This window comes from Molothrus aeneus, chromosome 20, assembly GCF_037042795.1.
Source record: "Molothrus aeneus isolate 106 chromosome 20, BPBGC_Maene_1.0, whole genome shotgun sequence".
In the NCBI taxonomy this organism is placed as follows: Eukaryota; Metazoa; Chordata; class Aves; order Passeriformes; family Icteridae; genus Molothrus; species Molothrus aeneus.
The window spans coordinates 590,673-612,959 of NC_089665.1; the positions used below are offsets into that span (position 1 = coordinate 590,673).

Here is a 22,287-nt window from a genome sequence, read left to right on the forward strand (position 1 = left end):
GCCCATGGCATCCCTCGTGCCACCAGACAGATGCCTGGACATGCCCCTGGGACATCTCTTGAATCTCCTGTACCCTTCCCATGCAGGAACAGAGTTGCTCTCATTTCTCCCTGCTGTCTCTCTCACCCCACGTCCAACAATGCTTCCCTGTGCTCTCTCAGCAGATGCCATCACAAGGATGGACTACAATGTAGCTCTACCTCTAGAAAGCTCTACCTCTCCTCAGGCCACTGATCTCCTGCCATGGTGAGACTCTTCACCTTGCACCTTGTAGCTGCCTTTTGTCTGTGCCCCAAACCTGGTACCTGGCCAGCAGGAAGGAGTGGGGAGAAATCCCCCACAGATCCTGGGCTCCAGAGCTTGTGGCTTAGTCCAAAGGTCTTGTGTGCTGATAGCTGAGGCCAGACCCCACCCCCAGCTGGCTGGTGGTACCCAAGGAACTCATTTCAGTAGCTTGTGACTCTGGAGCTTATTGGTCTGATATTCTTCACAGGAAAAAAGTAATACACAGAGAGCAAAAGTGTTTGAATTGAGGTTGATAGAGTAGAAAACTCAAGGCCAATGCAGCCCAGCTCCAGAGAGGAGAGGAGAGGGAGAGGGAGAGGGACAAGAACAGCTCTGCAGAAACACAGCAAATCTCCAAAGCAGTCCCTGGTGTCTGCTCTGCTAGGCAACTACAGCCAGACCTGGAATAAAGCATCCTCAGTTTTCTGCCCTCCCTCCCTTTTGGGGCCTCCAAACAACCCCAAATTAAGCAGACTCATCCCAGGGAGCAGCAGACACCTGGCTCTGGAGCAGCAAAAGCAGAGATGGTTAGTGTGTCTCTCTACTATCCGCACACACAGTGTGTCCCCAGTTGTTACAGAGATGATTTGTCACCCCCATGGTCACTTCTGCCCTGTCCTTGGCTTTACCAGTTGTCCAATAAAGGGATTTTTGCAGCAGACACCCTGCTCCTCTGCCTCCAGCCTGTGGTGGGTGGGTGTTATGCTGCCTCGGGGGGATGCACAGCAGGTGGGAGGGGAGAAATTGTTGGGAGCACAGGGATGAAGCCACACCTGCCTTTGGGACAGCCTGGGCAAACATGCTTCTTGCTCAGGAGGCAGATTCCCTCACTCCCCAATCCTTACACTCCCCCAGGCAGAGAGCAAAATTGCAATTTCCACTGGAAACCAAGAAAGATCCTCAAACCTGTGTCTCACATGCACTGCTCCCACAGCTTGTCACATTAGGGCCCAGTCTAGCTGTCAACTCCCACCAGCTTCCCTGCTGCCAACTGAGAACCCCCTCCTCTGCCCCCCACACATGCCCTGCCCACCATGGTCACATCCAACCCCTGTTCTGCCTTGGCATGGATTCAGCTTTATTGCACATTCTGCAAAGTCACAGCCAGATCCATGGAAGGGTCTGGCAGCAGGAAAACAAGAGGGCTCTCCTGCCCCCTCCGTGTGCCTGGCACCCCTGTGCAGGCAGGACAGTGTCCTGAGCCAGTGGTACCCCATCTCCCTGAGAGGTGGCAGGAGATCTCACAGGATGTAGGTGCCTCTCTGCTCTGGCTGCAGGAGAATCAGGATGGGAGAAGGTCTTGCAGGCAGGATCAGACTGCAGTGAGGGCAGCCAGTCCCAGCTGAGCCCATCCTCAGAGCCCGAGTCCTGCATCACTGTCCAGAGCTCCTCAGGACCCACATGGTCCTTGCACAAACCCTGGTCCCCAGTGCTACAGCTGTGGCAGGAAATTGAGGACAGCAGTGATGAATTCTTCAAATTTATCCTGATGGACTATGTGGCCTGCACCTTTAATGTACTGGATCTCTGCCTTGGGGAAGAGACGTTGGATCTCTGGGTAGTCTCTGGAGCTGCAGGACAAGGGAACATGCCATGATAAGAGGTCCCTCCTGGTGTCTTCCCTCACCCTCCCCAAGCAGAGGATGATCCCAGATATGACTCCTTTCCTGCTGGGAAATCCCAGGGGGGCCCCAGGTTCCCCCTCGCTCCAGTGTGTCGGTGTCACTGGCTGCTGGAGGAACAGCCCTTGCTCAGGACCTTCCTCATCTCAGGGGCTCCTCCCACTCTTGGCAGCTGCAAAGAGCACAAAAGGTCAAACCACAGACCTGGAACCGCTTCTATCCAGTCTCACCTGATATAGGGCGAGTCGGACCCTCCCAAGAAGAGTGCAGGACCAGGATATGGCTTTTGGAACACAGGGAAGTTCATGATATCTGCCAGGTGCCGGGAAATAGCCTCCAGGTTCACCCGCCACACGTAGCAGCCCTTCACCTCCACCAGGTTGGTGAGGAGGAACTGTCTCAGCTGTGGGAGCTGCCATGGAAGGGGATCATGCACTCTTCAGTAAGAGCAACAAAACAGGATGTCCTGGCACCCTCCATCCTCCCCATCTCTCACGGGATTTCCTACCTTGACCACGGGCTGCAGCTGGTCATCTGCCAGCTGGCGTGCTGCTGAGCGGGACAGCCCCGCTGGGACCTTCACCTCCTTCATGGCCGAGATGTAGGCAGAGAATTCGGACACGGGGGCGGTTGAGCCAGGACCAATGTCTACGGAGATGAGGCGCTCCACCAGGTCTGGCTGGAGACACAAGCAGGGTAGATCAGATGCCAGGATCTTCCAAGATCTCCCCAGTGAGAGTGGGCACAGGGCTCCACTCCCAGTCAGATTCCCTGGAGGCTCTTTGCTCCCTCCTGTCTCAGTAGAGACCTCCATGTGCCCTTCCCAGAGTCGTCCTCAGCACAGATCTCCAAGCTCCCTCACAATCAGTGCTGGAGGGACAGGGCAGAGCATGGGCTGGTGGACATAGATTTGCTCCTGCTCCTGCAGCCTGGCTTACACCACCCACCCCGATATAGACAAGTCCCTGTGGAGCTGGGGGCAAAGCTGGCCCCGGTGAACAGTCTCAGAAGGTTCTATCCCCTTCCTACAGCCCCCCCTGGAACTTCCTGAGCCTGTGACCCCACTCCCAGCCCCATGCCTGCTGACCCGCTGCAAGGCCAGAGTCATGGCTGTCTTGCCCCCCATGCTGTGTCCCACGAGGATGCACTTGGTGATGCCCAGGCGGCTCAGGAGGTGCTGCACGTCCAGGCTCATCGCTTCATACGTCATCACGGGGCTGTGGGGGCTGCTGCCGTGGTTCCGGGCGTCCACTGTCAGCACCTGCCTGGGCAGGAGCAGCGTGTCACCCCAGGCACTGCCCAACATGACTCCAGATCTCTCCCTGATGCTGCGCTTCCCCCCACGTCCTGGGTCTCACCTTGCCGCTACCACGGCGCGCCAGTGTCTTGGCGACCGTCTGGAAGTTGCTGTGGCTACCAAAGAGCCCGTGGAGCAGGACGAGGGGTGGCCGATCCCTGCGACCTTCCACTTCCACGTGGGTCAGGGGCACTGCACTGCAGGGAGACAGGAATGGGGTAAGGCCAGAGGTGCAGGGGGGAAGTGAGCTTTGCCCTTCTGCCCAGCCCTGATGAGGCACATTTGGAGTGTTGTGTCCAGCCCTGGGCTCCTCAGGAAATGGGAGACATGGAGCTCCTGGAGTGGGGCCAGCTCAGGCTGTGAGGATGAGGAGGGCCTGGAGCATCTCTGTGCCCAGGAAAGGCTGAGGGAGCTGGGGCTGCTCAGCCTGGAGAGGAGCCCCAGCTGAGAGGGGCCCTCAGCCCTGGGTGTCCCTGTGTGCAGGGAGGGGCAGAGCAGGGCCCGGGCTCGGCTCCAGGCCCAGCAGTGGCACCAGAGCCACGGGCAGGGCCTGAGCCCAGAGCTGCCCCTGCCCAGGAGGCACAACTTCTGCCCTGGGCAGTGCCCAGCCCTGAGCAGGCTGCCCAGGGAGGGGCTGGAGTCTCCCTCAGCGGGGATCCTGCAGAGCCCTGTGCACACAATGCTGTGCCCTGTGCTCTGGGATGGCCCTGCCTGAGCAGGGAGGTGCCACCAGGGACCCTCTGGGCCCTCTTCCAGCCTGGCCCACTGGGACTCTGAGAGCGCGGCCAGGGCTGGGCCAAGGGCAGGCAGGGAGGGAGGCGTGGCCACAGGGGGCGTGGCCAAACTCGTCCACCAGCCGTGTAGGGCACCTCGGTGCAAGGGGCGTGGCTTGAGGGAGGCGCGGCCAGCTCCCGTGTGGCGGCCACGCCCCTGCTCGCGGGATCCCCCCTGGGGACCCTTCCCGGGACCGCTCCCGCCGCCCCCGTCCCGCCCCGCGCGCAGCCGGGCCCTTACGTGGCCACGGAGCGGGCGGCAGCAGCGACGGGCGGCGGGAGGGGCGGCGGGGCGGGGGCGCCGAGCAGCCGGCGGAGCATCATGGCGGCGGCGGCGGTGGCGCGCGGGCCGTGACGCGACGTGCTCGAGTCGCCCCGCCCCGCTGGCGGCGGGCGCCCCCCCGCGGCAGGACGGCGGCAGCGCGCGCACGGGGAGGGTCACGGCGGGGCCGCCCCGGAGCGGGCAGCGGGCAGGGGTGTTGGGGCTCGGGGAAAGTGAGCCGGGCGGGGCGGCTCCCTGCGGGCGGCGGGGGTTCCGCACGTCCCTTCCGCCTGCTGTCGCCCGTAGGCACAGCGGGACCGGCCGGCTCGGCCCCGCACTCACCACCCCCGGCCTCGTTTTCCCCAGGACCGGCCCCGCGCTCCTGCGGCGGCTCCTGCCCCTTTGTCCCTGGCCGCTGGAGCGTGGCGGCGGGCTGGAGGGACTGGCCGAGCAGGGCGGCCTCGCCCCAGCGCGGCTCCCGGGCGAGGGAAGCGCCTCGCGGCCCCCCCGGCGGCCCTAGACTTTGGACTGCGGGCAGGGAGTGTCCCTGCGGCATCCAGCGGCTCCTCCGCTGCTTCCCGCCCCGACCGTTCCCGGAGAGCTGCCCCTGGAATGCAGGGGGACAACGGGTCTCCACCCTGAGCAGGGACGCCCGGCGCACTGCGGCTGAGCCCTCTGCCCACAGCCCGGTGCCACTCGGGTGCCGCCGTAGCGGGGTGTGTAGGGGGTGCCTTGGGGGGCTGGACCGCCGTGTTCCCCCTCCCCGTGCCCACCTCGATCGTGCCGCACATCTCAAGGACACTCGGGTACCAAAACAGGACACGTTTATTGACAAATGTAACCGGTACAGACCACGCGTAACAGGGACAGACGGTGCCGGGCCAGCAGCGATGGGGGGACACAGCAGGGGGCCCCGTCCCCATCCCGTCCTCATCCCGCCCCATCGGCATGGCAGGACCTCGCCGAGTGCCGCTTCTCCCGCCGACCCGAAACTGCCTCGTGTTTAACCGAAACTGTCTCTATTTACACAGCCCGGCCCTGACCCCGCGGCCGTCCCCGTCCCCTCCTTCGCGCCCCCCCCCGCGCCGGCGCTGCCGCCCCCGGGCCCCACGGAGGGCAATGAGGGTCCCAGGGTGGGTGGGTGGGGTGGGGGATATCGAGGGGGGCCGGGGGACCCCGGGGGGGCTCAGACATAGTTCCTCTTGTCGTAGCTGGTGACGGCGGAGCGTGGGGCGGAGTAGGCCACCTTGCTTGTGGGGTACCTGTCGTCTTTGGGGGGGCAGGAGCAGCAGAGCAGGCCCCCCCCCAGCAGCAGGAGTGCAGAGGCTGCCCAGCCCACGTAGAGCGAGGTGCCCAGCTCCCGTTTCTGTGCTTCGATCACCAGTGGGTTGTAGAAATCCCGGATGATGGTGTTGGCCGACCAGCAGACAGGGATGAGGGTCAAGACACCAGAAAGGAGGAAGATGACGCCGGAGACAATGGTGATCTTGGCTTTGGTGCTCTCGTCCTCCACGCAGCGGGTGCACTGGGCGCCCACGATGGCCACCATTAAGCCCAGGACGGCCAAGATGATGGCCACCACCAGCAGGGCGCGGGCGGCTTGCAGGTCCTGAGGGAGGGCCAGCATGGAGTCGTAGACCTTGCACTGCATCTGCCCCGTGCTCTGCACCACGCAGTTCATCCACAGCCCTTCCCAGATGATCTGGGCCGTCACGATGTTGTTGCCGATGAAGGCCGACACCTTCCACATGGGCAGCGCGCAGCAGATGATGCTGCACAACCAACCCAGCACAGACAAGGCCACACCGCCGATCTCCAGCCCCATCGACATGGTGGACGGTTCAGTGACGTGCTCCAGGCGATGGCGGAGAAGAACCCACGGACCGAGACCGTCGCCACCACCCGCCGCCGCTCGCAGCCGGGGGATCGGCTTACACCTGTGCGCAGTGCTATTTATATGGGCTGGCCCCGGGGTGGGGTTTCAGTGCTGGCTGCTGGACGCTCCTCTCTGCTCCTCCGTCACCGTCACCTGTGTCCCACACCCTCCCCTTTGTTTGCAGAGATGGCGCTGGGTAACCAGAGAAGGGCGGGAGGAGGAGAAACGCCACCTGCCACAGCCATCGCCTGGTTTCGGCCGATGGGTATCAGGAAGCACTACCACCATGCTCATTCCCACCAAACCCCTTCTGTGAACCTGGAAATCCCAAGGGTTCATCTTTCCCCCGTGGAGGAAATGTGGCTGGTCAGGGTTTGTTGATTTCTGTAGTGTTGCCAGTGCTCACGTTTAACTGGGGTTCGATGAGCGTTGGGCACCTTTGCACCACCGTGCAAAGTGCAACCCCTCCGCCATGCTGTGAGGTTTGTGTCACCATTTCAGGGGACCTGTGGGTGCTCCTGGCCCTGCAGGAACCCCTTCAGCCTGGCCCCTCCTGTTCCCACCCTGCTGGGCCAGGAGCACAGTCAGAGATCCTCTGACTGGCTGATAAATATCTTTACTCATCCGGCACAAGTCTTGTGACCTTGAAGGAAGCAGATAATGCACGTAACCACCCTAGCAGCATCACCCTGACAACCTGAGCTGGCACCTGGCAATAGGAAAAATATCCCAAGGCATGAGCAATCCCTTCAGACCTGGCAGCAACAGCCCCATGGCTGTGGGGTGCATGTTTCCCCCCGCCCCCAGCCTTGCATGCTGGGGGTAGTGCCAGTGCTTCCAGTCCCCCTCCCCCAGGAATGTGGTTGCTGGACACAGGCTTGCTCCTACCTGTTCCCCTGCCTGCTCCAAAAATCTCCTCTACAACTTATTAACTACTCAAGAGCGCGGTGGGATGCTGGCAGCTGGCGCCGTGCAGTTGGGATGGGGGGGAACCCTGCAGCTGCCTGGCTGTACCCCACAGTATCCTGACATCCCACAGCCAGAGGGCTTGGAGTTGGGTGCCCCCAGAGTATCCCAACACCCCATAGCCAGAGGGGCTGTATTTGGGTGCCACACAGTGCTCTGATACCCAGTATCTGGTGGGTCACCTATTGCCCTGCAGCACCCTGAACCCCCATAGCCAACGGGGTCACCTCACAGCACCCTGATATCCAATATATATCTGGGTCAGCTGTTGTCACCCCATGTCACCCCAGCACCCCATATCCACCCAGCTTGACCTCCAGCCCCCTGCAGCACCCCATGTCTGACCTCCACCACACTGTGACACCCCAATACCCCCATATCTAGCCTCTGCCAACCTACGGCATCCCAAAAATATCCTGTACTTGGCTGGGTGAGCTTCTGGCACCCCCCTGTACTGTGATCACCCCCCCGAGGACACCAAAAATCCCCACAGTCAGCTGGGGGTACCCAGGGCAGGCCCAGCCCGTGCAAGCAGCCCCCAGGGTTCTGTACCCTTGCTGGGGGTCCCGGCCCTCGGGGGCACCTCAGGCTGGGTGTCCACGGTGCAGTGCTGTCACAGGGCTGGCCCGCCAGGCTGCCAGCGGCCAGCAGAGGGGGGCCGGGCTGCCGAGGGCCCCCACCTGTGCAGGCAGGGGAGGGCCCGCAGCCCCGGGGTGCGGGAGTGCACACGTGCGTGGCTGAACACACACAGACTGACACACAGACAGGAACAGGCACACAGACACACAGACAGGTACAGACACACAGGTACAGGCATACACACATATACACACCCACAGACACACACAGAGACACCACAAACACAGACAGGTACAGGCACACACACACACACACACAGACAGGTACAGGCACACACACACACACACACCACAAACACACAGGTGCAGGCACACACACACACACACACACACACAGACACCACAAACACACAGGTGCAGGCACACACACACACACACACCCACACCACAAACACACAGGTGCAGGCACACACACACACAGACACCACAAACGCATAGGTGCAGGCACACACACACACACACACACACACACACACCACAAACACACAGGTGCAGGCACACACACACACACACACACACACCCACACCACAAACACACAGGTGCAGGCACACACACACACACCCACACCACAAATGCACAGGTGCAGGCACACACACACAGACACCACAAACACACAGGTGCAGGCACACACACACACCACAAACACACAGGTGCAGGCACACACACACACACAGACACACACACAGACACCACAAATGCACAGGTGCAGGCACACACACACACACACACACACCACAAACACACAGGTGCAGGCACACACACACAGACACCACAAACACACAGGTGCAGGCACACATACACATACACACACACCCTCTGCTGGCAGCAGCACCCCGGCATGCAGCTGCGCTCAGAAACACATGGACACGTAGACACACAGACACACAGCGACAGACTTGGACACACAGACACATGGAGACAGACAGAAAGACATATTGACTGACAGATACACACAGAGACTCACCAACAGATTCACAGACACACACAGACTCACAGACCCGTAGATTCAGACACACACACAGACTCACAGACAGACTCAGACTCACACAGACAGACACTGACACATAAGCAGAGGTGAACAGGCAGTGGTACAGCTGCACACATACACACCCTGCCCCTGTGCACATGAGGCTGTGGGCAGGGGTTCCCCTGGCAGGGCTCTGGGCCAGGAGGGGACCCCAGGCAGGGTGGTAGGGTGTGGGGATGCCCCAGGCAGGGCTTTGGGGCAGGGTTATACCCCGGACAGGGCTGGGAGGGCTGGGATATACGGAAGGGGGGTTGGCACCCCAGACAGGGTTGTGGGGCACAGAAATAGGGGCAGGGCTATACCCCCAGGTCTGTGGAACAATGAGAATACTCAATAGCAGGGCATGAGGCAGGGAAGATAACCCACATAGGAGTGGGAGGTAGGAGAGAAGGATACCTCTGGATAGGGATATGGGACAGGGAAGATATTCTAGGTAGAGCTGTGGGGCAGGGGAAGAGTGGGATACTCGAGGCAGGTGTATGGGATAGGAGCTACTGGGGCAGAGCTGGGGTGGGACAGGGCAGTGAAACACCACAGCCCCCGACCCTGCAATCAGAGCCCCACACGCAGCGTCCCCACTTTGTCATCCCAAATTGCCCAAAGTACAGGCTGTGCCCAGTGTTGTGCCGGCCTGGGGCAGCTGCTGCCGCCTGACTCACGACAGAGGAAGGGGCAAATCACCGGGGTTTCGGGGTGCTGGCCACCCCCGGCAGGACACATTCTTGTGGTGAGCAAACCAGCTCACTGGTGTTTACTGAGGAGCTGAGCAGGACCAGCGTCCCTGGGGGATTCCTGAGAGCACCCCCATCCCAACCGCTGCATCTCCCTCCCCAGTGCAGTCCCTCTGCACTTCCACACAGCTGGGGAGGGATGAGGAGTATCCAAGTCCCTCGGGATGGGGACAAAGTGTGGTGGCTGCAAGAACTCCGTGGTGACACGGGGACAGGTTTGCTCCACGGTGATGCAGAGACCCCGAACAAATGTCAGACCCAAAGGTCACGGGAGCATCACCGGTTTGGTGGCCCCAATGGAAGGACACCTGCCCTGACAGGGGGGACACCCACTGCAGCATCCCCTATCCATGCACCCGGCACCCGGCAGCACCCCGGGGGTGCGCGGGGGCTGACGGCAGAAACCGCCCCGGGCGCCGCGGGGCCGCGTCCCACTCACGTGTGCGGCGGGGCTGGGGTGTTCCCGCCGCTGCGGTCGGGAATGCCGGCGCTTTTCCCCCGGGGGAGCGGGGCCGGGGCGGTAAATGCCGCCTCGGCTGCTTATATTTCAGGCGCGGGGCTGCTGGCTCTGCCCCGGCCAGGGCACACAGGCAGCCCATTGTTGGAGCCCCTTCGGCACGGCGGGAGCAGGTGAGGCGGCTCCGAGCATCAATGGCAGCTCTGTCTGCCGGCGGGGCGGGGAGGTGGCTGCGGCACACAGGGGCTGGGGGCGGCGGGGGACATGGACCAGCGGGATGTGTCAGGGGGCTGGTGGTTCGCTGCGGGATGCTGGACCATGCCTGGGGCATCCCCACCCCGACAGATCTGATCGTCTTCCCCAGGGCTTTGCCGCGACATCCCGCTTCCTCCGAGCATCGCCGGTGGGGACACCCCCATTGCACCGCCCGTGACCCCCTTCCTGATCCATCATCTCCCCCATCCCTTCGCCAACTACCTTGGCAGCGCTTAGGGGTGTTTTCCCTGTCGGGAGCCACTTGTTGCATAGAAACTGGACAGAGTTTTGACTTTCAGAGCGACTTCAGGCCGAAGGTCCCTTCTCTCCCTGCAGGGACCCCACAGGTCCCGGCGTGCGGCTCCCCTCCCGATAAGACTTTGCTTTCCCCTAGCGATAAATAACCTGACTGTGCATTTTTGAGTCGGTTGGAGGGATTTATGTTGGGCAAGGATGTTTTTTGGGAACATTCAGTCTCTGGGCTGTCGGTAACTAATCCTCAGCCTCCAGCGGGGAGAAGCTGCCCCGCTCCTCACAGCCTGAGTGGGAGGGTTGTTGGCCGTGCCTTGCTTGGCAGATGTGAAACCAGAGATCTCAGTGGATCATCATTTGCTGGCAAGTCTCACCTGCCTCTTTGCGACCTTGAGGTAGCCAGGTTGGTGGGTCCATGTGTGGGTCCCGGGGGATGAGGGGATCTTGGCTCAGTGGTGTGGGGTATGTGAGGTGGGACTGACACTCATGTCCTGGGTGGAGGTGTCCCCAAGACCTTTTTGGCAGGAGATTCATGCCCCAAACCCTCTCCCTGTGGGGTGTCCTCCACCCTGAGCAAGGCCAGGGTGACACAGCTCTGCTGTGCACCCAGCAGTGCCTGGCATTGTGGTGACACTGTGTTTAATGTCACCTTCCTGCCTGGGAATGGCCTCGCTGCCCAGCTGAGGAGCTGTAGTGTGTCCCCATGCTAGTGAACACAAGAAAAGTGTCAGAAGGTGTTTCCTGATGGATGTGCCAGAATGGGAGCTCTGCCCTCACAAACCCTGTTAGTGCAGTGTAACAGGGATGGGAACCCTGGCTCCTGCATGTCCTTCAAATCCCACTGCATTTGGAGCAGGGCATCCACAGCTGTCTGGAGATGCTGGGGCAAGTGCTGGGTGGTGAAGGCTCAGGATGGGTTGAGTGTGTTGAGCAGCCTGTTTTGGGGTGGAGGAGCTTCCTGCTGAGCAAGTGGGCTGTGGTCCCAGCAGGACATGTGCCTGTGCCATGGCTTCTTGCAGGTGACACTGGGGAAAATCTGGGACTGGGGTCCTACAGGATGCACTGGGAATGAGCACTGGGATAAGGCTGTGGGGCTGGTGTCCGTGTGGGGCTGGTGTCTGTGGAGTGGTTGTGCTGGATGGCATGTCCTGAGGCGCTTGGTGATCCCACCTGTGCTGCACCACCATCCTCAGGCTCCAAGGGCTCTGGGGTCGGCTGCTGCTCCTCCATGCCAAGCCGGTGTCTGTCAGTCCTGCTGTCCGGTAGTGCTGGGGACACGGGGCCAGCAGTGCTCTCCGGGTGGGTGTGTCACTTGGGAATGTGGGGAAGGGCACAGGGGCTGCCCCTGCGTGGCAGCTGCCAGGTGGAATATATGTCACGTTCCAGCATTAATTACAGTAATTGGCTGTCAGAGGCTGTGCTGGCGCCTGCTCTGCCTCCGAGGGGGAGAATGAGCAGCTCAAGCTTTGATGCTCCGTGCGCGGGGGAGTCCCTGTCCCCACCTTGCCATTTGTCCCCAGCCCAGAGACATGTCCCCACGCGCCTGCGGGGACACTGTGCCGCTGTGAGCCACACACACACACGTGAGCGTGTGCCTCTCTCCAACCCCAAATACTGCGGTGGTTACAGCAGCCGGCTGGGAGGTGAAAGCCTCAGGCAGAGTCTGGCCCCGGCGGGGATGCTCCGGAGCCTTGTAGATTAAAGGGAGCCCTTGACCACAAGGTTCTGGCCGCAGGGTAGACACACTGGTATGTGAACAATGCGGGCGCTCCAGCAGGACAGAGGGACAGAGCCTGGGCAGCTCCCCTGGCACAAGTCAGGCAGGCAGGACCATGAACATCTCCTTAGGCTGGGGTCTGCTGTGAGACATGAGTGTCCCCAGGCATCCTCCTGGCACCATAGTGCATGGGCCACCAGGCTTGTCCCGCCACACTGGGGCATGATGCCCAGGGACATCCTGGCACGAGCAGTAGCAGCTCCAGAGTCCATCACACCAAGCAATAAGAACAAATGATTGAATCGTGATGGTAACCCAGTGCTCAGGAAAACTAAGATTATCTCAGTGCCTCTTATCTTTTCCTGGGGCCCAGGATTAAGCTAGGGTGATGAAACAGTGCAATGTCCGTCTGTCTGTCTGTGCCGTCTGTCTGGTGTTGTGCTGTGCCTGTGCAGGGGCTTGGAGGGAGTAGGGAGGGAGCCCGTGTGGGAGTCATGGATTAAAAGAGGACAGGTCAGCAGCAGCAGGGCATCAGTGTTGGCATTGGTATTGGCACCAGCACTAGGATCAGTGGGTGTGGCTCTGGGACAGCTCGAGGCTGCATTTGCCCCTCGTAGCCCCAACCCACCCAACCCCACCACACAGGCAGTGGGACATGGGCAGAGCTGGGGCTGAGGGTGGCTGTGTGAACCCTGGCTTGGAACTGAAGCACAGGTCAGCTGGGTTTGGGGTCTCCCCCCCTGTTGCCCCAGGCAGTGCCGTCTCTCCTTTGTGGGGAAATGGCAGCCGCTCCAACCGGTTTGTGGGTCTGGGCAGTGGCACCTCCTGCCCGAGGCCTATTGGAGGGCTGCAAGTGCTGGTATGGATGCCAAGGAGCAAACAAGAGCCGCTTGTGTCCTGCCGGGCATGGAGCCCAGCAGCCAGAGGGAACAATGTGCTCCTCCCCCGGCATGGGGCCATGGGGGGCCAGAGGCTGGGCTATGAGCTAGAGGGAAGTTGAGGCATGAAGACGTGAAGGGACCCCATCCAAGTGATGGAGCAGAGGGTTCTGGCAGGGATGGCAGAGCTATCCTGGTGCCTGGACACTGGCTCTTCCCCTTTAGCATCCCGGGCTGAGCCCCAATGCTGCCCTGGGCACGTCCTGCCTGCCCACAGCAATGGGATGCACTCCTGCACCTGGGTGGCCTGGTTCCAGTCCCCTGCATCCTCCTCTGTGGGAGCAGCTGGGATATTAAGTGTCATCACTGCAGGGAGAAATACAAGTGGAAGAATCCCGGGAAACTGGTTCTACCCCTCCGTCCGGTGCCGGCGGCAGGCTGGCGGCTGCGGCAGCGCTCCTCCCTCGGCAAAGGCATAAAATGCCTGCCGTGGTCCCGGCAGCCGGCACTGTGCGGCGGGAGGCGGGCAGGGAACAGGCGGCGAGCGATGGCCTCCATGGGGATGCAGGTGCTGGGCATCGCCCTCTCTGTCATCGGCTGGCTGGCCTCCATTCTCTGCTGCGCGCTGCCCATGTGGCGGGAGACGGCCTTCGTCGGGAACAACATCGTGGTGGCGCAGATCATCTGGGAAGGGCTGTGGATGAGCTGCGTGGTGCAGAGCACAGGGCAGATGCAGTGCAAGGTGTACGACTCGCTGCTGGCCCTGCCACAGGACCTGCAAGCTGCCCGTGCCATGGTGGTGGTGGCCATCGTCCTGGCCATCCTGGGCACCCTGCTGGCCGTCACCGGTGGCAAATGCACTAATTGTGTGGAGGATGACACTGCCAAAGCCAAGGTCATGATCCTCTCCGGCATCATCTTCATCGTCGCCGGTATCCTCATCCTCATCCCCATTTCGTGGTCAGCCAACAGCATCATCCAGGACTTCTACAACCCGCTGGTCTCTGACTCGCAGAAGCGGGACCTGGGCTCGTCCCTCTACGTGGGCTGGGCGGCCTCGGCGCTCCTGCTGCTTGGGGGGGGGATCCTGTGCTGCACCTGCCCCCCCCGCGGGGAGAAGCCCTACTCGGCCAAGTTCACGGCTGCTCGCTCGTTGCCAGCCAGCAACTACGTGTAGGAGGCGCCGCGCCTGCCTGGACCCCCCGGCCGCTCCAGGGCACAGGGACCTCCCAGGACACGCAACCTCCCCGGCTGGGCTGGGACCGGCCGGGCGCCGGGGCGGTGCGAGGGAAGGCAGACAGAGCCGCCTTTGTTCCACCGGGGTTGAAGCCGGTTCTCTAATCGCGGTTGAGACAGGGGACAAGGAGATCCTGTCCTGGCTGTCCGCGGTGGGGGCTCTGCTCCCCCCGGAGCATCCAGCTGAGGCATCTTCTCCGAGACATCACCTGATCTCCTCCTCGAGCATTTCCTGGCTCCCGGTATCGGGGTGTGCCATGTGGTGACACAGCTCCCAGGAGCCCGTCCCACGAGTGGCACAGGGCTCTCTTTCCCCGCGTGAAGCTCCCCGGGACGTGTCTGTCCCTCGGGGTGGGTGGCGGTGTCGGTGCTGATAGGGACCGCGAACCTGTCCCACGTGGTCACAGGGACGTAGTGGTTCTGCAAACCCCGGCAGGGTCTTGAGGGGTGACAGGGGCTGTCACCTGCCTGTTATCTAAATTTTGACTTTGACCTACTTTCGGGGCTCGGAGCGGCCGTACAGAGTGTGATTTCTCGCGGCAGCTCCCCAGGGCGGGGGCATCATTATCCTGGGAGTGGGAAGGCAGCGGCCGTGCTGGGAAAACCGGTCGGGGAGGCAGGGCGGGAGCGGGGCTGTGCCCCCGCGTCTTGGGGGGCGTCTCCCGGACCCGACCCCATCCATCGCCCCAGAGTGGGACGCCCGGGGCCGGGAGCGCAGTCTCATGGTACCCCTGACTGTGCTGCCGTCCCTGCCCGTGTTCAGCCTTCTCGCATTAAACGGCAGCTGCTCAGACCCCGCTGTGCCTCGTGTTCTTTACGCTCTCCAACACCCGCCTCGGTGGTGGGACAGCCCCGGTGCTCCTGTGCCCTGGGCTCCCGTCCTCCTGAGAGATCACCCAAATCTGTTCTTCGGAGTCTCCTGAGATCCCCGCCGCCTGTTCCAGCCCTGGCGTTCCCTCCCCGTGCCCCTCCCCGGCCGCTCCGGGGGTGACAGCGGCTGCTGCTGCGGCGCAGAGCCTTGGCGGCGCCGGACGGGGTGCAGGGCTGTCCCACGCCTGTCCCACGCCTGACCCGCTGCGATCTCCCCACCCGAACGGGAAGAAGGTGGCGGGCGCCGGCCGGGGCGGGTCGGGGCGCGCTGGCCCCGGTGCCACCCCCCAGCCCCGGCTGGGAGCGCCCCGCGGCCGGCGTGGGCAGCGCCGGCTGCTTTGCCTATCTCGCTTCCGGCACGGCAAGTGCTGCTCTGCCTTGGGAACATCCTTCCTTCCCACCTCGGGGTTTGCGAGGACGGGGGTGACTACGCCTAGGTCTGGGTATCTCTTCTGGATCTGAGGGCTGGAAGGCTCCCAGCTCCTCAGTCCCTTCACTGGGCCCGGGAATGGTGGAAAATATGCCTGTAACCCTGTGGTGCCGGTGGGCAGGTGAGAATGTGAGCTCAATGCCCTGTCGAGCATCCCTGAGGATCCGTGGATGCTCACTTGTCCCCCTGCAGGCGGTCGTAGGCCCTATTTGGGATGTCTTGTGTGGCCAGGTCCCGCTGGCTGGGGAAGGGTGCCTGGGATGGTGCCCACCATCCCGGCCCCTGCCTACCTGCAGCATGGGGGAAGGGGCTGTGATTTTGGCCCAAAGGGTCTTTCATGGCCCGGAGGATGCCAAGTCCAGTGCTGGGTGTCCATCAGGCTCCTGAGGGATAAAAGGTGCTGGGTAAGGAGTGGGGATACAGTGGGAGAGGAGAGGCTGGAGAAACCAAAACTGAGACAGGGGAAATGATGGTGAAACCTCTGGCAGGAGCCACAGGGTGTGCCAGGCACAACCGATACCCGCTGAGCTCGGGGCCATAAAACCCCAGCTGGTCCCAGCTGCCAAGCACAGCACGGGCACCCAGGGGTGAACTCTGCTCCTTGAGGGGCTGAGCTGGATGTGGGCTGAGCCAGGGCCACAGCAGTCACACGTGGCCATGGTGGAGCTGCCAGTGTGCCCAGCATGTGTCCCTATACCAACCACCCCTCTCCCAGGGATGCCACTTGTGGTGACCCCATAGCCCCTCACCAGGGTTTGCCCTTTTGGGACTGCTCCTTGGGCTTCTCTGGGATGGTATTGCAGAAGGTCCGAGCCCCAGACCTGGGATTGGGGCACAGCTCAGCTCTGACCCATTTCCCTTTTCTCCTGGAGAGGATATCCTGGGTCCAAAGGGCACCGTAGGATGGCTGTGAGGGCAAAGCCAGAACGGGAGCAGGCAGTGCTGAGTGGTGTGGGGGGCTGCCTTCCCTGCCGTGCCCTGTGCCCTTCCCTGTGCCCCTGGCACGAGGCTTGTGGCCAGGGAGGCTGAGCACTCGTGGTGGAGTGGGACATGGGGTGGGCACCGGGGGGTGGCCACCAGGGCAGGACATGGGATGAGTGTAAGGTGGGGGGTTTGCACTCTGCAGCACTGGGGGATGGGCCCACCTAGCCCTCCATCCCGCCCCCCAAAAGCCATGCCTTCCCTGACACTTGCCATGGCCTGGAAAGGGGTGATGGCAGAGGCTGTGCTGCACTGTGGGGACAGTGTAGGGGCCAGTGTGACACATGGGGGCTCCTGCACCTTGGCCTGCTTGGGGCCTGGGTCCTCAGTACCACATGTGTCCCCATCCTGTCCTGCAGCACCCCCCCATGCCACTCGTGTCCCTGTGCCCTTCAAGTCCCCGTGTCCCCCATGTCCCCATGCTGTCCTGCAGCCATTCCCATCCTGGGGGCGAGCAGGACATACCAGACGAAGCTCATGCTGTCCCTGGCTGTGGGCTGTGCCTGTGACACCCGTGCCTGTCCCCGCAGGAGCTGTTGATGGCGATGATGACGATGCAGACGGGAGGACTGATGATGGCCGCACTGGGCTGGCTGGGCTCCATCCTCACCTGTGCCCTGCCCATGTGGAAGGTGACGGCCTTCATCGGCTCCAACATTGTGGTGGCCCAGGTGTTCTGGGAAGGGCTGTGGATGAACTGCGTCTATGAGAGCACGGGGCAGATGCAGTGCAAGGCCTATGACTCGCTGCTGGAGCTCACCTCTGACCTGCAAGCTGCTCGTGCCCTGGTGGTCACCTCCATCTTCGTGGCCTGCCTTGCCTTCTTCATCGCCCTCTCGGGAGCTGACTGCACCCGCTGTGTGGATGACAATGGCACCAAGAGCAGGATCTCTGCAGTGGCAGGTGTCATCTTCATCATGGCCAGCATCATGCTGCTCATCCCTGTTTCCTGGTCTGCCAACAGCATTGTCAGCAACTTCTACAACCCCATGGTGCCTGAGGCCCTCAAGAGAGAGCTGGGGGCTGCCCTCTACATCGGCTGGGCCTCCAGTGCCCTGCAGCTCTTCGGTGGGGGCGTCCTGTGCTGCTCAGGATCCCAGTCCCAGCAGGACCCCTACCCCAAGAAGTACAGGGCAGTGAAAACCTGTGGCCCAATGGGCTATGCCATGAAGGACTATGTGTGAGCCACTGTGCCCAGGTGCCAGCCCAAGGCAGAGCACCACTGTCCCTGTCCTGCATCCCCGTCCCACACCCTGCCCCTGCACTGCCTCCTCCTGCCCATCCCCATGCTGGCTGACCCCCAGCAGGGTCCCCACATGTGCCCTTCCCCAGGGCAGGGACTATAAACATCCTGGTGCCACCAAGGCTGCCTGGGCTCATTTTGAACAGCGCGGTGTGGGGAGGATGGTGACGCGTCCTGGGGGTGCTGTGCCCTGCCAGCTGCTGTGTTCCAGCACCTAGAACATCCCCATCTTCCCAAGGGGATCAGCAGCAGTCAGCCAGCTCCTGGCATTCCTTGCAGCAGGAAACAGAGGCAGGGAGAGGATGCTGAGAGCTAAGAGAGGCATGGGGGGGACACCAGGTGCTCTGAGCCCCCATGGACTGGGAGAGGACCCCAGATAAAGCCTGAATCCCCCCTCCCAAGCTCCTGGCTACCCACCCTGGAGGGTGCACATTCCCATTGCTCTGGGAACAACACACAGCCGATAGACAGCAGGGACAGGGCTTTATTGAACAGGCAAGTGTAGGGCTGGGGACAGCCACAACCCCCAGCTGCCCAGGGGACAGTGTTGGAGACAAGTGGGGAGGGAGCAGTAGGACAGCTACTGATGGGCACAGGGACCTCAAAACATGGGGGACAAAGCAGAAGGGTGACAAGAGCCATGGGGAGGGCGAGTCTGGAAGATGTGGGATGCCCTGGGTGAGGAACAGGGACAGACACAGCCATTGCCTCACACTGAGAACAGCTCCTGAGGGGAAGGATGCAACCTCTTCTCCAGGAACATGGGAACAGGATAAGCAGGAACAGGTCTGAGGGAAGGGAAAAATGAAAAAAAACAAATATTCCAGGAAGAGATTTGGGTAAAAAACTTCCCAAGGGAGCAGTGGAGGAGGAATTGTGAAGGCAGCCCAGCAAGGGGCTGGGGGAACAGGCTGGGCAGGCAGTGCTGGATGGCTCCTGGGTGGGGAGCAGCTGCCAGCTCCCCAAATCCCTTCCAAACTCATTTCCCCTCCCTGAACATTAACTACAAAGCTGTGGGAAAATGAGATTCAAGCAGCTGTTGTGGGATGCAAGGCAGATGTGGCACTTGGAAAGCCTCTCCAGCTGGGAGTCACCTTGGCATTGCTGCTTTGACTCTGGATGTGGAGGCTCCTGCACCTCAGGGCTGGCTCAGTCCCTAGGGAGGATGAGAGGCCATAGGACACAGCAGTGTGGACCCACCTCCAGCAGTCCCCAGCTAAAGACTCTGGGGGTAGGAGATGAAGAAGGATCCAGATTTTGACCATGAGTGCTGAGATGGGCGAGGTGGGGAGAAATCCCAGACTGGACATGCCTTGGAACAAGACATGTGGGTCTGTGAGATGTCACGGTGAACGCTGAGGTGTTTGGGTCAATACCTAAATGTCAGAGCTAAAGGTGGCACCCAGGAGACCCTGGTGAATCCAGAAAACCCTTCCCGTGCTGTGCAGCAGACAAGGGCCCCAAGCCCAGACCTTAGTGAGAAGGAACCAAGGAAGGGAATGGGGAAATTCCCCCAGAATATTGTCACCCCCAGCAGCTGCCCTGCTGCAGGAGGGGGCCACTGGGCTCTGTTTTACAAAGGGTCAAGTGCTCACCCCCCCTCCAGAGCCATGCTAGCTCTCAGCCCTCCTCGAGGTTGGGAACAGGGCACTTCTGGTAGATGTAGACCACCCCGGAGATGTAGCCAGTGCCCTGGGTGCTCTCCTCCTCGGAGGTGGCCCTCTCCCAATACTCCACTTCCTGGGCCAGCAGCTTCTGCCAGGCTCCTCTCTGCTCCAGCTGCCCCAGTGCTGCCTCCAGCTCCGCCTTGTACCGCAGGTTCGAGGGGTTGCTCCTCGTCGTCAGGCACAGGAAGCCGCCTGCGGGACAGGAGACAGGTAACACTGACACAGAGCTTCCCTCTCTGGGGACCGCATCCCCCGGAAAGGGTGGGGACACGGGGAGGCACTGAGAGCCTGGAGTCAGCGGGCAGGGGACGGACAGGGCAGGGAACGGGCACAGACAGGGCACGGACAGGGCAGTGGGCAGGGGATAGGCAGGACAGCAGGCAGAGATGGGCAGCACAGGGGGCCGGCAGGGGATGGGTGGGATGTCCCGCCTGAGCACAGGCTGTCACACACCAACACCCTTACTGCCACCTCCTACCTTGTCCCGCTGCCCAGACCTGGCAGTGGGCAGGGTCAGGGACCCCGTGAATCGCCCGTCCCTGGCAGCAGGGACAAGGCCGTGTTCCAGCTGTGCCACGGGTCCAGCGTTCAGTGAGGGACCCACATCCACCGGGGCTCGGTGTCCCATCCCAGCACGCCGGAGGTGCCGGCGCGGAGGGGAAACGGCCCCCCCTTACCCGGCTTGGTGACCCGCAGCAGCTCCGGCAGCACCGTGCTCGGCACCTGCCCCTCGCCCAGGGCCCCCACCACCGTCACGGCGTCGTAGTGCTCTGCGAGGACACGGGGCATCACCGGGGGACCGTCCGGGGCTCCCCCGCCCGATGCCGGCCGGTCACCCGTGGGACACGTGGGTGTCACCGAGGGGTCCCGGGGGTCCGCCCCCTCCCGTTACCTGCGGGCGCGGGCAGCGGCTCCCTGCCCAGGACGCAGAGCCGCAGCTCCTGGTAGAGCCCGGTGCTCCGCGCCCGCTCCAGCATCCCCGCGCTGCCGTCCACGCCGTCCAGGCAGCGGAACCCGCGCCGGTGGAGCTGCGGGGACAGAGGCACCGTCACTCCCGCCCCGTCCCGTCCCGTTATCCCCGGCCCGTCCCGTTCCGTTACCCCCGGCCCGGCCCGCCCTGTCCCGTCCCGTTACCCCCGGCCCGTCCCGGCCCGCCCCGTCCCGTTACCCCCGGCCCGTCCCGCCGGTACCTCCCGCGCTACGAGCCCGGTGCCACAGGCCACATCGAGCAGCCGCGCCTCCGCACGCGGCGCGGGGAAGGCGAAGGCGAGCGAGGCGGCGGCGAGATACGGTGCCCGGTACTCCAGAGCCGCGACATCCTGCGGGGACACGGCGGTCAGCGGGGACACCCACGGCCCCGGCCCCGTTCCTTCTGTGTCCCCGGTACCTGCTCGTAGAGGGCGGCCCAGCCGTCGTAGAGCCGCAGCCGTTCGGGCAGCGCCGAGCCCCGGTGCACCGCAGCCACGCGGTCCCGCACGGCAGCCGGCAGCCCCATAGCGGTACCGCTCGGTACCGTCCGGGCCAACTAACCCGCGCCGGGCGCCCCCCCGCGCCGATTGAGCCGGAGGCTCCGCCCCGGACACGCCCCTAAGGAACACTGGCTCCGCCTCCCGCTCGCGACGCGCCCCCAGTGCCTCATTGGCTTCTCTGCTCGCCCAGGACACGCCCCCAAGCGCGTTTCCACAATGACCCCGCCCAGGACCGCCCCACAGAACACGCGACCCCGCCCCGGCCAATTGGTTGGGGGCGCCCGCCCCGGCCACGCCCCCGCGCTCCATTGGCCGCCGGAGCTGCCCCTCGGGGCGTTGGGAGCGACCAAGTGCGCCGGGCAGCGGGGGGGGAAGGACCCGGTGTCCTGAGACCTGACCAAGCGTCCGAGTGGTGACCAATGGCCCAGGGAGGCGTCAGGTGTCCTGGGGAGCTGACCAAGTCCAGCAATGGTGACCTCAAATACCCCAGGGCCGTGACACCGAATCCCCGCGGGGAGCGGCACCGGGGGCCCCAGGGCCCCTGTCTCCAGCAGTGTCCACTGTTCCTGCTGCTCTGTCACCTGCAGGGGTCAGTGCCCATTGCGTCACTCATGTCCCAGGCGCGGGGACAGTGTCCTGGACAGGTCACCTCGTGCCCGGGCCCTGGCCCCAGCCCCACACGACCCCAGCGCTGCTGCGTTGTCATCTCCATCCTGCCCTCGCATCTCCTTCCTCCACTCCGACCGTCACCCAGCGTGGCCACCACCCGCGCCCGCCGTGTCGCACCACGTGCGGCAGTGACAACCCAGGACTGCCCCCGGGGAGGAGGCCACCCGCTACCAGGCAGCTCCTGCTTGTCCTGACCGGCCCGTGCCGCCCCTCGGGCCGGGGGTCATTCTGCGCTGCCCCGTGGGGACAAGGGACAGGGGACAAGAGCGGGCCGCGGCTGGGAGGGAGGAGGCGCGGGCTGGCTCCTGCGAGGAGCGGGGAGCTGGGGTTGATGATGGCTACCGGGTCCTTCCAGCTCGCAGTGTGCCATCAGTGTGTGACCTGGGTGAGGTTCGGGTTTGGCTCAGAGCAAGAACAGCCCTGAGACCCCGCGCGATGCACGGGGCGGGGCAGGATGTCACCTCCCGGTCACAATTCTCGGGAGTGCCTGATCCAGGTGCCCAACGTTTGTGAGGTTCCGTATCCAGCTTCGTTATCCCTCCAAGGGCTCTCCCTGCGAGGTCACTGCGGGAGTCCCCGTTAACCTTTGGTGTCGCTGCGAGGGCCTGGGACAAGCTCTGGGACAAGCCACAGCTGTGCCCATCGCCTCCGGCTGTTCCCAGAGCGAAACAGACGGATCCAGCCG

General features: G+C 62.9%; 5 protein-coding genes across 6 annotated transcripts; 2 read left to right on the forward strand and 3 right to left on the reverse strand.

Annotated features, from left to right (window-relative positions):
- Positions 1–1,339: 1,339 nt before the first annotated feature.
- Positions 1,340–4,307, reverse strand: ABHD11 (abhydrolase domain containing 11). The gene is made up of 6 exons (XM_066563536.1): positions 4,219–4,307; positions 3,266–3,401; positions 2,995–3,168; positions 2,416–2,586; positions 2,138–2,319; positions 1,340–1,856 (listed from the first exon to the last, which is right to left on the reverse strand). Exons 1-6 carry the CDS (start codon positions 4,299–4,301, stop codon positions 1,718–1,720), a joined length of 885 nt encoding a protein of 294 aa, XP_066419633.1. The 5' UTR covers positions 4,302–4,307; the 3' UTR covers positions 1,340–1,717.
- A 1,118-nt stretch (positions 4,308–5,425) lies between these two features.
- CLDN3 (claudin 3) lies at positions 5,426–6,070 on the reverse strand. Its single transcript, XM_066563531.1, has one exon. The coding sequence runs from the start codon at positions 6,068–6,070 to the stop codon at positions 5,426–5,428; it is 645 nt and encodes a 214-aa protein (XP_066419628.1).
- Positions 6,071–10,019: 3,949 nt separating this feature from the next.
- On the forward strand, positions 10,020–17,864 carry LOC136565109 (claudin-4-like). The gene is made up of 2 exons (XM_066563551.1): positions 10,020–10,108; positions 17,085–17,864. Exon 2 carries the CDS (start codon positions 17,094–17,096, stop codon positions 17,736–17,738), a length of 645 nt encoding a protein of 214 aa, XP_066419648.1. The 5' UTR covers positions 10,020–10,108; positions 17,085–17,093; the 3' UTR covers positions 17,739–17,864.
- Positions 13,585–14,779, forward strand: LOC136565075 (claudin-4-like). Its single transcript, XM_066563499.1, has one exon. It carries the CDS (start codon positions 13,585–13,587, stop codon positions 14,212–14,214), a length of 630 nt encoding a protein of 209 aa, XP_066419596.1. The 3' UTR covers positions 14,215–14,779.
- Positions 17,865–18,261: 397 nt separating the features above from the next.
- On the reverse strand, positions 18,262–21,032 carry METTL27 (methyltransferase like 27). Of its 2 annotated transcripts, XM_066563401.1 has the most exons (6): positions 20,852–21,032; positions 20,655–20,783; positions 20,357–20,492; positions 20,142–20,234; positions 19,393–19,656; positions 18,262–18,585 (listed from the first exon to the last, which is right to left on the reverse strand). In XM_066563401.1, the coding sequence occupies exons 1-5, from the start codon at positions 20,957–20,959 to the stop codon at positions 19,418–19,420; spliced, it is 705 nt and encodes a 234-aa protein (XP_066419498.1). In that variant the 5' UTR covers positions 20,960–21,032; the 3' UTR covers positions 18,262–18,585; positions 19,393–19,417. The 2 variants fall into 2 exon arrangements, with proteins under 2 accessions (XP_066419498.1, XP_066419497.1); XM_066563400.1 differs by having other exon boundaries at positions 18,262–19,656.
- Positions 21,033–22,287: the final 1,255 nt, after the last annotated feature.

Bases quoted from the DNA above. Each gene is read 5' to 3' on its own strand.
- ABHD11 (XM_066563536.1), bottom strand. From the start codon at position 4,301: ATGATGCTCCGCCGGCTGCTCGGCGCCCCCGCCCCGCCGCCCCTCCCG. The intron at 3,169-3,265 runs GTGAGACCCAGG...CTGCCCAGGCAG, and splicing joins CGCGCCGTGGTAGCGGCAAG to GTGCTGACAGTGGACGCCCG. The intron at 2,587-2,994 runs GTCAGCAGGCAT...TTGTGTCTCCAG, and splicing joins TGACTCTGGCCTTGCAGCGG to CCAGACCTGGTGGAGCGCCT.
- CLDN3 (XM_066563531.1), bottom strand. From the start codon at position 6,070: ATGTCGATGGGGCTGGAGATCGGCGGTGTGGCCTTGTCTGTGCTGGGT.
- LOC136565075 (XM_066563499.1), top strand. From the start codon at position 13,585: ATGGCCTCCATGGGGATGCAGGTGCTGGGCATCGCCCTCTCTGTCATC.
- LOC136565109 (XM_066563551.1), top strand. From the start codon at position 17,094: ATGGCGATGATGACGATGCAGACGGGAGGACTGATGATGGCCGCACTG.
- METTL27 (XM_066563401.1), bottom strand. From the start codon at position 20,959: ATGGGGCTGCCGGCTGCCGTGCGGGACCGCGTGGCTGCGGTGCACCGG. The intron at 20,493-20,654 runs GTACCGGCGGGA...CTGTCCCCGCAG, and splicing joins CCGGGCTCGTAGCGCGGGAG to CTCCACCGGCGCGGGTTCCG. The intron at 20,235-20,356 runs GTAACGGGAGGG...GTGTCCTCGCAG, and splicing joins GCCGCTGCCCGCGCCCGCAG to AGCACTACGACGCCGTGACG.